The sequence below is a fragment of the Erpetoichthys calabaricus genome, chromosome 12 (genome assembly GCF_900747795.2).
Source record: "Erpetoichthys calabaricus chromosome 12, fErpCal1.3, whole genome shotgun sequence".
Classification (NCBI taxonomy): domain Eukaryota; kingdom Metazoa; phylum Chordata; class Cladistia; order Polypteriformes; family Polypteridae; genus Erpetoichthys; species Erpetoichthys calabaricus.
This window is the reverse complement of record NC_041405.2, coordinates 36,701,767-36,714,823: the sequence shown is the minus strand read 5'-3', so window position 1 is coordinate 36,714,823 and position 13,057 is coordinate 36,701,767. Positions and strand designations below refer to the sequence as shown.

The following is a 13,057-nucleotide window of genomic DNA, read 5'->3' as shown; positions in this document are numbered from 1 at the left end:
AAGGCTGCAACTACTTTAGCATCAGACCCACTAATTAGTAAGTAATGAATTAATTAAACAGAACACCTGGAAAAGTAGGATGAAAATCAAGATGAAAATATTGTTAAAAAGAAGAAAAATATATTATTCCCATATAACTGCTTGGTACATTTTAATATTTTTTTTCTTTTTTACCAAACTTAGTTTTCTAATTTCTATATTGTTCCCTAAACACAGAACTTGGGAAATAACAGTTCACTTAATTAGCCTAGGAAAACAGAAGCTGGCTGGAACAAAAACCCACAGCCACAGTGGGTCCCCAGGACCAAGTTTGGGAAGCACTGGTGTATCACATTATTTGGATAATTATAAATGCACAGGGATGGATTTCCTTATGCGAGTGTCTTTTTGAACATCAAGTGTTTGATGTCTGATGAGAGAAAAAAGGTTGATTTTTTAATGTAACCAGTACGCCCCATTTTAGTCAAATCTGTAGAAGCATACGCATTAATGGTATTGTTGGGGGCAGCACACATTTTTTGTAGCAGAAGTCTTTTTTTTTGGAATAAACTTTCCAGCTTGAACCATGACTCTAGCACTTTCATATTCAAATATGGTGGTACTGAGTTTAACTTGGCCAGTGACAGATACATGATTTCTCTAGACAAAAGAAATAAAAATAATGGCTCAGTGCAGCAGTCATTTGAGATACCTATCCTGCCACACCCTACTTTAATGTATTGATGTCATTCAACATTTCAAAAATAATCCTTTATCCTGTTCTTCAAGATCTTAAGTTCTCTCAGTTTAATATTCAGCCATGCTTTAAATTCAAGAAAGCTAAAAATCTGAGGAACTGAAATTGGGAAAACATGTATGTTGTCACACAGGCCACTTCTACAGTAGAATATTTAAAAAGTAATTATGATACCTCATTTAACACTGACAGATAAACGGAGCATAAATGAACAATGTAATGCAAACCTTGGGGAGCATTGGAGTGGCTCTTTTGCTCTTCTTTTCAGAGTTAGGATCATCAAGTTGGTCAGGTTCAAAAGTATACAGCTCAGTGAGTTCATTCATTGTAAAGTGACGCTCAATCTGTTGCTGATCCACAACCCGGAAAGAGAGTGACTGCTTTGCAACCTGTCTATCATAGATCTTCTCTTCCATAGTTCCCTAAAAGATGAAAAAAATACTATTATTTATATAGATACAATTGTTCCAAATCAATGGTTTTCTTGATATACAGACAATTTCAGTTTTGTCATATTAGATTATTGATGACTGCTGAGCACCATAAAATAAAATAAATACCAGAAACTTTTATTTCTTTTTGTCATCAAATACACATCAGTAGGGTTCTGACACAACGAAATAAAAAATTGAAAAAATGAATTTAAAGATAGTTTTGTGATTTACCACAAGAGAGATTTTTGCTGTGATTCAGATCTTCTCTGTTAAGAGCCAGAAATACATTAAAAACCAAAAATACTGCTCAATAATGTTAATAAAAGTACCATACACCAAGTGGCTGCACCTATCTTACAGTGGCGGGTATCTACTCCTAAATGATTAGGAAGGCTAGTGAATTAGGCTGAATTACTGATCTTGTTACGGTATGCATTCTAAGACTTCCCTGACATCAACTAATGGACTATTATTTTGATGTATAAGACCATCTGTATATGATGCCGCCTGAGCAGGCTGCAACCAATAAGGAAATATCTTCATTATTACTGCTTATTTCACAATCATTTTTGCCAAAGTCAAATTTCAAGTTTAGGATATGTTACACCTTTTTAAATGTACTTTTAAAGCAGGAGCACAGGAAGGTTCAGTGATTTGTTCAGGGTCACACTGTGAGTCAGATTTGAGATTTGAACCAGCAACATTGTAGTTTAATGTCTACAGCACTAGGCACTCTGCCACAAAGCAATGACATTGAAATACCTGTGTCATTCAAGTACTAATATGAAGGAGCTCGATATGGGCTATAAACACATAATGTCTACACACCTCCAAGGGCTGCCTACACTGATGACACCCAGCAAATTGGACCATGCATATATAAGAATTCTGCAAATTCAGTTCATACGAGAATATGAGGAAAGAATAATTCATACAAGAATACATGAAAGAATAATTCTTCAAAATATGAATTACTTTTCTAATCTCCAGTTTGTTTATCAGCCTACTGCAAAGCTTGTTAAACTGTCAGCTGCTAATCTTACTTTAATAATATGTCACAACCTCTACATTTCAATAATTCAATTTTAGCACCACTGTCCACTGACTGAATGTAGTCTTATCTTACTCTGCAAACCTTGTTAGGAATGATCCATCCATTTCATCCAGGGTCTGTTTTACTCCAATATATTGGAGGTTTTTTGGTGGAGGATGATTCTTCATATAACATGATAATTGTTATACACAAAAACTCTAGTAGATCTGCTCTTCAATTTAGAGTAATTTTGTCACATCTGTTGTTTTTTATAATGCATGCAAAAAGCCATTAACATCTCGAGACTCTTTTCTTTCTGAATTGTGTACAAGTAAAAACACACAATTCGTGGGTCCATTTCTACCTACAATCAGTAGTACTACTACTTGCATGCATAATGCAGGTATCTGGGAATGAAAAGTGCATCTACTGTAATTAAATGGTCAATGAAAATATTAAATGTAAGCAGCAAGTAAATGATTAGTATTCAGGTGGAAATATTCCGGGGGCCATGAGGGGTGAGGGGTCACTTCACAAAAAAAGTAAGGTCTTCCCTGCTTGGAGTTTGCAAGTTCTTCCTGTGTCTGCGTGAGTTTCTTCCAGGTGCTCTGGGGATCTTAAATTGGCACTAGTGAGTGGTTGGTGGGTGTGTGTTCGAGACCTTGTCCTTGTTCCTGCCTTGTGCCCTATCCTAGATGGGATAGGCTCCAGCAGATCCCCCGTGACCCTGTTCAGGACTGAGTGGGTTTGGAAATGACTGACTTTTTACTATTCCGGTAAAAACGTAATTGACGTTAGTAGAACAAATAATTATTTTAATTTTGTATGGTCAACAATCTACATGTATTTACAGTAATTAAAAAATGCATTTTTTAACAATCTTGTCTATTGCTAATGGTAGAAAGACAAACATGGAACATGGCCTTTTATTTGTAATGAGGTTTATAGAGTACTGGCATTAAATTTCTTTCTGTTTCTTTTCTGAGAATAAGAAATTTGCATAAAAGTTAAAAAAAAAAAATTAGGATTGCACAGAGCACACAATGTTGAGCAAGGAGTTGATCCACCCATAGCTCATGCAATGTGAACATCCTTCAGCCCTCAGGAGGAGGTTCCATTTGAGGAGGCCAAATCTATCTCTATATAGTGTAGTCTTATCAAACACTTCCAATTAAGTCATTCAGCAAGATCAGTTTGACTTCCTTGGGCACCATGGTCAGGACATCCATATCCGAGTAAAACTGTTTTGTGTGGTTCTTGCCAGGAAGCATGGTTGGCGCTTATGAGTGGGGCTTACTAATGCAAATGCAAATAATGGGAAAGGGTCATGATATGCTTGCTGATGCAATAGGATAGGCAAGTAAGTCAGGCAGCTCCAAGAGTGCACTGGACTTTGGGTAGGAGCCACTTACAAATGAGGTTTAGCCAAGCCTGCTTTCAACTAGCTGTCCCGCAATCAGGGATCTGCTTCTTGCTCAAGGTTGCACTGCTGATGTTGTATCACATTACTTCACTGGAAATATCTGGCAGCTCTTCATGTAGAAAGATCAATATTGCTTTTGTTTAAGATTATATAGCCACTACAAGCATTGAACGTCACACATTTGCTTTTGTAATTTTGACTGTAGAAAGGTGAATCTACTGGATATGTTTTCTAGCCAGAAAGAAGGATGTACTACGTTTAGAGCACATCCGTATTCCCATCCTCACTGGGTAATTAGAATGTGTCCTAAATATGACTTTCATTCACATTTTGGTTAAACATAGTACTTATATTCACTTCTACTTAATGTGAAAGTACCTTAAAAATATATTTGTAAAAATAACAAGAAAAGCTTTCACACTAGTTTTATATAGGTAACTACATAACTCAAGAGTCTAAAAATTAAAAATTCAATGGTTTCAAAAAACTTTAAGAGGAGGCCTAGAGCATGCAGTTTTTTTTTCCAGCAGAACAAGGGTAAAATACAAGCTATTACCTTACAATATTCCAAAACCAGACATCAGTATTTTTCAAAATATTTGTCTGAAATACTGTGATGTAATGCATCACATTAGGATCCTACAAGACTCTATTAATGACTAATTCATAAATATTAGGCAAACAGAACACTGTAAATATTTAATCAGACTTTTTTCCAAAGATGAAGCTTTGATGATCAAACAAAAAAAATGAACTTGTAATTCCAGTGTAATTAAAAACAATCATCCACAGAATAAAATGAAACCTAAATTAAGTAGGCAAAAGATATGTGTCCATCCATAAACATGTATTCTGTAAAATAAATAAGCAAATAAATACAAAATTAAACAATTAGGACTTGCAATATCAAAAGACTGTAAAGAGTACTGTATAAAAATAAAATTTAAAAAAGATCAATTATACTATTAAATCTACAGGTATTTATTAATGGTATTGTTTATGGTAAAAGGTTTTGAGTTAATGAAAAGTTCTAAATACTGATCAGAATAAATGATAATTCCTCATGAATTATTTTGGTCACTGCACTTGTTCCATTAATTTTCATAAGTAAGATATGTTACTCAATAGACACAGTTTAAAACACAAAAACAAAATACAAACTTGGGTTATAAAATTTTTTTTTTTTTTTACCTGAGCCAGAAACCGGTACACATACACTTGCTTAGTTTGGCCAAAACGATATACTCTAAAAATACTCTGAACATCGTAAGATGGATTCCAAGAGGCATCAAAAATAATAACTCTGTTAGCAGCAACAAGATTTATTCCTAGAGATCCAGCTCTAGTAGAAATCAGAAACAAGCGCCCCCTATTAAAAGAAAAAAAAAGACACAGAGATTGGTAAGGAAGGAGAAAAAAAAATACAAATTTACATTCCTCTGCCAGTTTCAAATGGAAAAGATGGTTACAAGAAAGTATGCATAACGAAAGTGAGCAGTCCACAGCAATACAACCTATGGACCAGACTTCATAATAAAAAATAAATTTGGCATTTAGAAATTATTAAGGGTAATAGTAGGTATTATCACAAACTATCAAAGTCACAGTAAGTTATTTAATCCCTAAACACATCAAATTGTACTGAGAAAATTAAAATGTAAATTATGAGAAACAAGGATGCAACACAAAAATAACGGAAACATGCTTCCTTCCTTATAAACTGTAACAATAAAAACTATATATTAGAGAACTTCGATTTAGGTCAAGTTTACCAACTTTAGTCAAGATATAAACTTCCATGCTCCGTTGTAAAGGAGAAAATAGTACAATATCATGTTCAGCTACTCACAAAATCTAAAATTTAAAAAAGCTAGTATGTACAAGTATAGACTCCCTCAGTTTATGCACACTTGTGTTGAAGATTTAATTTTAAATGGATATATTTGCCATTTTTACCCATCTATCTACACTTAGTAATCCATAAATGAAAATGTGAAAACTTATTAAAATACAAAAAGTGAAGTCTCTCATTCATATAATATTCCGACCACTTGCTGTGGTACTCCAAGTTGTGGTTAATTAATTAATTATCCCTAAGAGGTGTCTAGAACTTGAATGGAGTCTACTTGTACCAAACTGAAAGGATTGGACATTGTTTAGAAAAGACCACACGTGTATATAAGGATCCACAATTCACACTGCATGTAAAGACAAAAAACTAAGTCATGAAGTACAAGGAACTCTCTGTAGGTCTCTGCAATTAAACTGTGGTGAAAAATAAACCATTTATAAAGCTTCTCAGGAATATGGAGGTCTTTGTATTCAAGTAAAAATTTTGTAAGTCTTTGTGTGCAAGATATACAGTATTTTGCGCACCATAAGGCGCACTGGATTGAAAGGCGCACTCTCAATTGCGGGGCTTATTTCTGTACTTAAGCCATACATAAGGCGCACCGTATTATTCGGCGCATGCAAAAACAAGGTAACAGAAGCAAAACAATGAGTTTAGTTAAACCTTATTCTACTACGTATTTAAAAATACACTCACATTGTTTTTTGATCAGTTTGTTGTCACAAATCCATCGAAGTCCTCACCTTCTGTATCTGAATTGAACAGATGGGCAAGTTCGCCATCAAACATGCCGGGTTCCCTCTCGTCATTGTCGGAATCAGTCTCGTTGCCGGGTGGCTGTTCAGCAATGATTCCAGCTTTCGCGTAAGCTCGGACAACAGTCGAAGCAGACACCTTAGCCCAGGCATCCACAATCCATTCACATATGGTGGCGTAACTCACCCGGCGCTGCCTTCCAGTCTTAGTAAAGGTGTGTTCGCCGTCTCTCATCCATCGCTCCCATGACGCTCGCATCTTCACTTTGAACGCCCTGTTTACACCGATGTCCAGCGGTTGGAGTTCTTTTGTTAATCCTCCTGGAATGATGGCAAGCTCCGTATTCATTTGCTTCACTTGTTTTTTCACAGTAGCGGTGATATGGGCACGCATGGAGTCGCAGATCAACAAAGACGGTGATGCATGGAAAAACCCACCCGGTCTCTTCACATACACCTCTCTCAGCCACTCTCTCATTTTCTCCTCGTCCATCCAGCCCTTTGGATTGGCCTTAACGATGACTCCGGCTGGAAACTTTTCTTTTGGCAGCGTCTTCCTCTTAAAAATGACCATAGGTGGTAGTTTCTGTCCATTACCGTGGCAACCAAGAACAACAGTGAAAGCCGATTTCTCATGCCCCGTGGTGCGTATGGATACCGTGCTGGTCCCCTTTTTCTCCACAGTATGGTTCACGGGGATGTCAAAAGTGAGAGGGACCTCGTCCATGTTGGTGATGTGGTTGGGCTGGATTTTTTTGTCGGTAATCTTGTTGCTGCAGTAGGTGCGGAAGATGGTCAGCTTTTCTTTGTAATCCGCTGGCAGTTGCTGCGCCACGGTAGTTCGTGCGCGGATGGCGAGATGGCGCCTTTTCATAAAACGAAAGCACCAAGACGGACCTCCTTGAAAGTGCTCGAGCTTCATGTCTTGTGCTATCGTTATTGCCTTCAGTCGAATGGTGACTGTAGAGACGCTTCTCCCGGCTGCTCTTTGTTCAAGAATCCATTGTTCAAGTTGGTCTTCCAACTCTGGCCACCTCGCCTTGTTCCCGCGGAAACTCTTTTTTGTCTTTTTAACTTGGCGCAATTCATTCTCCTGCTTCCTCCACTTCCGAACCATGGATTCATTGATTTTAAATTCTCTCGCTGCTGCTCTATTCCCATTTACAACCGCGTAACTGATAGCCTGTAGTTTGAATTGTGCATCGTAAGCATGTCTCTTCTCTGATGCCATTTTCAGGGTCCTTAGCCAAACAAATGTGGTTTCGCAGTGCACCAGTAGTACAATATACCTACCTGCCGTAGGCGTGGCGGAGGTAAGTGTACGTGGCTTTACGTAATGTTCTGCAATTGGTTTATCGCTGCCAGCGTTCATAGTGTACGTATTACTACGTCCCTATGTCGGCAGGAAATGGTCTGACAGTCAATCAAGCAGAGCGCTTACTAAAATGCACAACAACATTTTTACAGATTTTGGAACTCAGTGCACACATAAGGCGCACCGAATTTAAAGGCGCACCGTGGATTTTTGAGAAAATTAAAGGCTTTTAAGTGCGCCTTATAGTGCGCAAAATACTGTATATATTTTAAAAAAAGTGAACAAAGAATTATCAGTTACCTTGCTTTTTTTGTTGTTTTTTTTGTGTATAACTGCAGCTTATCTGGTGTAGTCTTTGACTATCTCCTTCACCATTTAACATTAGAATCACTGTAGCCTACGAAAAAACTTGTAAGGCTGCCTTAAATTCCTTCACAACTCTTCACATCAGCATCTTTTGTTTTGTGTCGATCAGCACAAACAGCAAGGAGCCTGCTATCCCATACCAACAAAGACAGAGCTGAAATCAGTCGTGAACTTCTCCCAGCTCAAGTCTTTTTAACTGGGTGTGAGGTGCCTGGAGTTGTATAGGGTAAATAATATATTGTTATTTGGAATACATACATTTCATGTGTGGTCCGTGTTTACAAAGATCTGTGTAAGTGTAGGATGAAAGGAAATGCTAGGCAAGAAATGCTGAACACATACCTAAAGCAGAAATTTTTTCCATGTTATACTAACAGTAACGTGAAGTGTATAATGTGTGAAGACTTTAGTCCAAATATCAAATAAACACGTGTGCTTTTATTCAATAATATAACCAAAGAAAAAACAAATCATTCAATTTACATTTTACTGTCAATGAGTTAAAAACCCAAGCTCAAATGTCAATCGACAGAAAGTTGATATGTATTCTTAGATGGTGCAGAAGTAAGAACTGCTGCCTTATAACCAAAAGGTTCCCGGTCTGAGTCTGGAAACTCTGTATTTTGAGTAGTGAGTTGCTATTATTATTGCTATAATATAATAAAAACACACATTTGATTTGAGTCTGTAACACCCAGTGTAAATTTTGGCTACTTTTAAAAGTTAGTGCTTATTTTTTTATTATTCAGTTTTATTCTGTCAGTGACGTTCACGTGGGAATTTGGGTTCCTGTCACTTATCAACATTATATATCAGTCATCAAAGCTAAGTGGTTTTCAAAAGCTTGTAATAATTTAATTGAGATATTGAAATTTTCACACGAGAATGTTACTTCAAGTATTTTCAAACAGAGGCCAGATGCTTGGGAGTATTTCAGAATACTCTCGGCATCTTCCATTGTCGGTAACGCTTTAATAAGATGTGAGTACTCTGTTTATATCGTTAGGTCCCAGGTTGTCTGGCTCTGATGAATGGGCAGTTGTCCTGAAATGTATTGGTCTTAACAGACAATAGAAGAAAATTCAAGGATACAAGTTTTTACTGTGGATATTATGGCTTTACTCATTCTAGACATTTTAATATTTAACACCATGAAGCTAAGGATAAATTATCTGTTATGTCTATGTTTAAGATGTTTTTGGAATTTGGAAGGATTTTTGTTCATGCAAAAAGTTTGAAAGCCTTTGTGCTCAAGCAAAATATACTTTTAAAAAAAGCTGAAGTTGGGTAACCGTGAACTTCTAACCACTATTATATATATTACATATATATATTTGAAGATTTTCCTTGCAGTTGTTTGTTTTGAATTTTTGTATAATTGGATTTGGCCTGGTATAACTGAGGCAGTTTGTTGTTAAAGATAAGTAGAATAACCCATTTAACACAGAAAATATGTGATACGTTCTGAAAAGCTGAAAACTGAACCCTGGTTATAGAACTATGAGGCAGGTTCACTAGCCATTATAATATCATGCCACCCAGTATTACAATAAATAAATGACTAATTAAGGAAAGTACCAAACAAATAAAACTATTGCAAAATCTCTGTTGTAGAATAATCAGTTATAAAGCAATGTAATAAATTACGTTTTTATAACCATACTAATTTTCTGGTCTTGTTTTGCCAGAAATATAATATATACATTTAGAAGTAAAGGGCAATTCCTTCCAAATGTATGTGTTTTCTGAGATGAAATTTTAAAAGAAGTAATCCAAAATGCAATAAAAACATATTACCTGGTGTTGCTAATATCATTAAAATCTTCAGCCCACTTTTTTCTTGTTATTGCATTTGTTGAGCCATCAAGACGATAGTAATCAATATTTCTAAACCACTTTCCATCACCTACAATTAACAGAAAAGATAAATTAACATAAGAAAACAATGTTAATGTTTCTTTTATTTTCAGATGGTCACTAACTTGAAGCCAGTTTAGTGGGCTTAGGAATTACAGACTTAAGATGATGGACAAACAAAGGAGCAATCATTCTAGTAAATAGGATTTTGGTTAAACAAAATAAAATACATTCATTCATGAAACACCAGAGAACACAGGCAAGTATAGAATCCTGGAAACCTCTAGTCAAATTGAAAAAATTAACCTAGGATTATGAACTAGAAAGTTAATGGTTAATTTCCAGTATTGAACAGCAGGATTATAACAAAGGTTTCTCAAGATGAGTGATTTTTTCTTACTACACTACAAAAATTGAACAAGAAAGCACTAAAATTAGTGATCGGAAAAGGTCATATAAATGCAACTAATATATTTAATTCCACTACAGAAAGAAACAAGTAACATAAAATACAAGTACTTTAAATCAGTGAAAGGGTGTAATTTTTTTTCCATTAAAGGCACTTTACAGTACGAGAAGCAGCTGAAACCTAGAATAATTTGATAAATATAAAAATAATTATATTTGTGAGTAACTGTCTGCCAACCATTAAAAAGCACTTCAGAAAAATCACTTGAAGTAGCAATCACTAGTTAGACTCCAGCAAAGTGGTAAGGAGTTGTTAAATGTATTCCACTACAAATACATTTACAAGCCATAATAGAAAATAATAAAATCTTAATTATTGAAAGTGAGAGAAACAATAGTTGTTTAACAACTAACTTTAGTTTATATTAAATGTGCAATATTTAAAGAAAAAGTGAAGTTAAACTGTTTAAACCCCAAGCAAACTGTTAATAATTAGAAAAATAAAATGACAGATTTGTTTCCTTCATTGAAGCGAACATACAGTACAGAAGGGCCTACACCTGTAAGAACAACCACCACTGCAAGTTCTGAAATTAACAAGGAAAAAGTTAACCAGTGCTGTAATAAAGAACTGGAGGAACAGGCTCAGATACTAATTTAGAAAGTGTGCACCTCTTAAGTGGTATGAGAGAAGTCTTCAATACAAAGAGACAAGTTGGTCATAGTCAAAAGTAAGGGCAAGGCAATAGATATATACCACCTAGTGGACTTAGCATAGAGAGCTAGACAGTCACTCCAGTAGGTTACCTCAAAATCAACTATCAGAAGGAGTGACAGAAGACGACTTATTTAACAGGGCTTCCTCCAGTGATAGTATTGTATTTGTTGCACAACTGGCTGACCTCCTTGGATATTAACATAGGGTTTTGGCCAAAGGTGGGGTAGATCCAGCTATCACTTTACATGTCAGAACATCGACAGGGTAAGGCAGGAAGTTCTACAGGAAAATGTAAACAAACATATTCTTTTCTTAGGAGCAGAAACAACAACATAGTCTTCTCTGAAGTGCTGCCTATACAACAGACAGTCAAGGTGCATCCCATTACATTGACTGTCATGGAGATGTTTCTATACCTTGTTAGGAGTCCACCTGTGGTCAATTCAATTGATAAGACATGATTAGGAAATGCATGCACATGTCTAAAAACGTCACACAGTTAATTATCAGAGCAAAAAAAAAAACCAAGAGGTCAAATGAACTGCCTGCAGAGCTTAGAGGCTTACAGATAGAATTGCATCAAGGCACAGATCTAGGGAAAGCTACCAAAAAATCTTGCAACTGAAGGTCCCTACGAGCACAGCTGACTTCATAATTCTTTAAAGGAAGAACTCTGAAACAACCACAACTCTTCATAGAACTGGCCACCCAGTCACTGAGCAATCATGAGAGAAAGGCTATGGTAAGAGAGATGTCCAGGAACTAAATGGTCACTCCAGCGGAGCTCTAGAAAACCTGTGTGGAGATGGAGGAAACTTCCAGAAGGATAACCAACAATGCAACACTTCTTTGATCTCAGGTCTATGACAAAATACACATGGAAAGAAGCATGGAAGCCCACATGGAGCTTTGCAAAAAAGGCACCTAAATGATTATAGAAATGTGAGAAACAAGATTCTCTGGTTTTCTGAAAGCAAGAATAGCATAATGGAGGAAGCCAGGCACTGCTCATCACCTGTGCAATACCATTCCAAAAGTGAAGCATGGTACAGGCAGTATCATGCTGTGTGCTTGTTTTTCAGCCTCAAGGACTGGGTGACCAGATAGGATTGAGAGAAAGCAGAAATGAGCAAATGTTCAGAGATATCCTTAATAAAAAACCTTCTCCAAATCGCTCCAGACCCAAGGATCACTATAAAACAGGACAATGACCCTAAGCGCAAAGAAAAGGCAACAAAGTAACAGCAACTCTGAAAATGCCCTTCAATTGTTCAGCTAGAGCCCGAACTTGAACCCAGTTGAACATTTTTGGTGAGATGTGAATAAAGCTGTCCATCATTGGTCTCCTTTCAAACTGACAGAGCTTGAAAGGATCTGCAAAGAAAAATGGCAGAAAGTTCCCAAATCTAGACAAGCAAAGTCTATCATATCATACTCAAGAAGACTCCAGGTTGTAAACGCTGCCAAAGGTAATTCAATTAAGTACTAGGGAAATGGTTTAAATATCTGCGTCAATGGGATATTTTAGATTTTTATTTTTTGATAAATTCGCAAATATTTCTAAAATCCAGATTTCACTTTGTCATTCTAAGATATAGAGTGTTGCTTGACAAGGGGAAAATTAATTTAAATGATTTTAGCACAACACTGCAATATAGAAAAAAGTGAAAAAACTGCAGGAGTTTGAATACTCTCTGAATCCTCTGTACGTTTATCCACTAAACTAATGTTTTAATCCTGGGGGACACACAAAACCGCACATTTTTAAGATAGCCCTATGCCAAGACTCTCCACTTCTCACACCTCCAGCCACAAATATATAAATTACATCACATGGACCTGTTGTTACAGCAGCCATGGAGAGATCTGCAGCCCGGACTACCATGAAATGTAGTTACATTTGCTTAAATGTATGAGTATATTTATTTGTGTGCATGTGGCTCTATAATGGTTTGGTGTCCAATTTAGTGTTAGTCCTGCCTGACCCTTTTAAAAGATGTTCTAGCTGTCTGCAAATCGATCATGGAAAGAAACTTTAAGAAAATGCATGAACAAAAGAATTAATTTATAATGACTAAGAAGAAAATATAGTCTTGATAAACGAATAGATGTAGCCTAAAGACACAAACTGTTAAGCTATTTTTAATTGTCTTCCTTTTT

General features: G+C 36.2%; 1 protein-coding gene across 3 annotated transcripts in view; it reads right to left on the bottom strand.

Annotated features, from left to right (window-relative positions):
- The window catches only part of atrx (ATRX chromatin remodeler), a 387,366-nt gene that overhangs the window by 30,962 nt on the left and 343,347 nt on the right, over positions 1 to 13,057 (bottom strand). For all 3 annotated transcript variants that reach the window (XM_051934359.1, XM_051934358.1, XM_051934360.1), the window contains 3 exons: positions 9,712 to 9,820; positions 4,818 to 4,995; positions 964 to 1,158 (listed from right to left, as the gene is read on the bottom strand). In XM_051934359.1, coding sequence (XP_051790319.1) covers positions 964 to 1,158; positions 4,818 to 4,995; positions 9,712 to 9,820 — 482 coding nt within the window. The remainder of the gene's footprint in view (positions 1 to 963; positions 1,159 to 4,817; positions 4,996 to 9,711; positions 9,821 to 13,057) is intronic.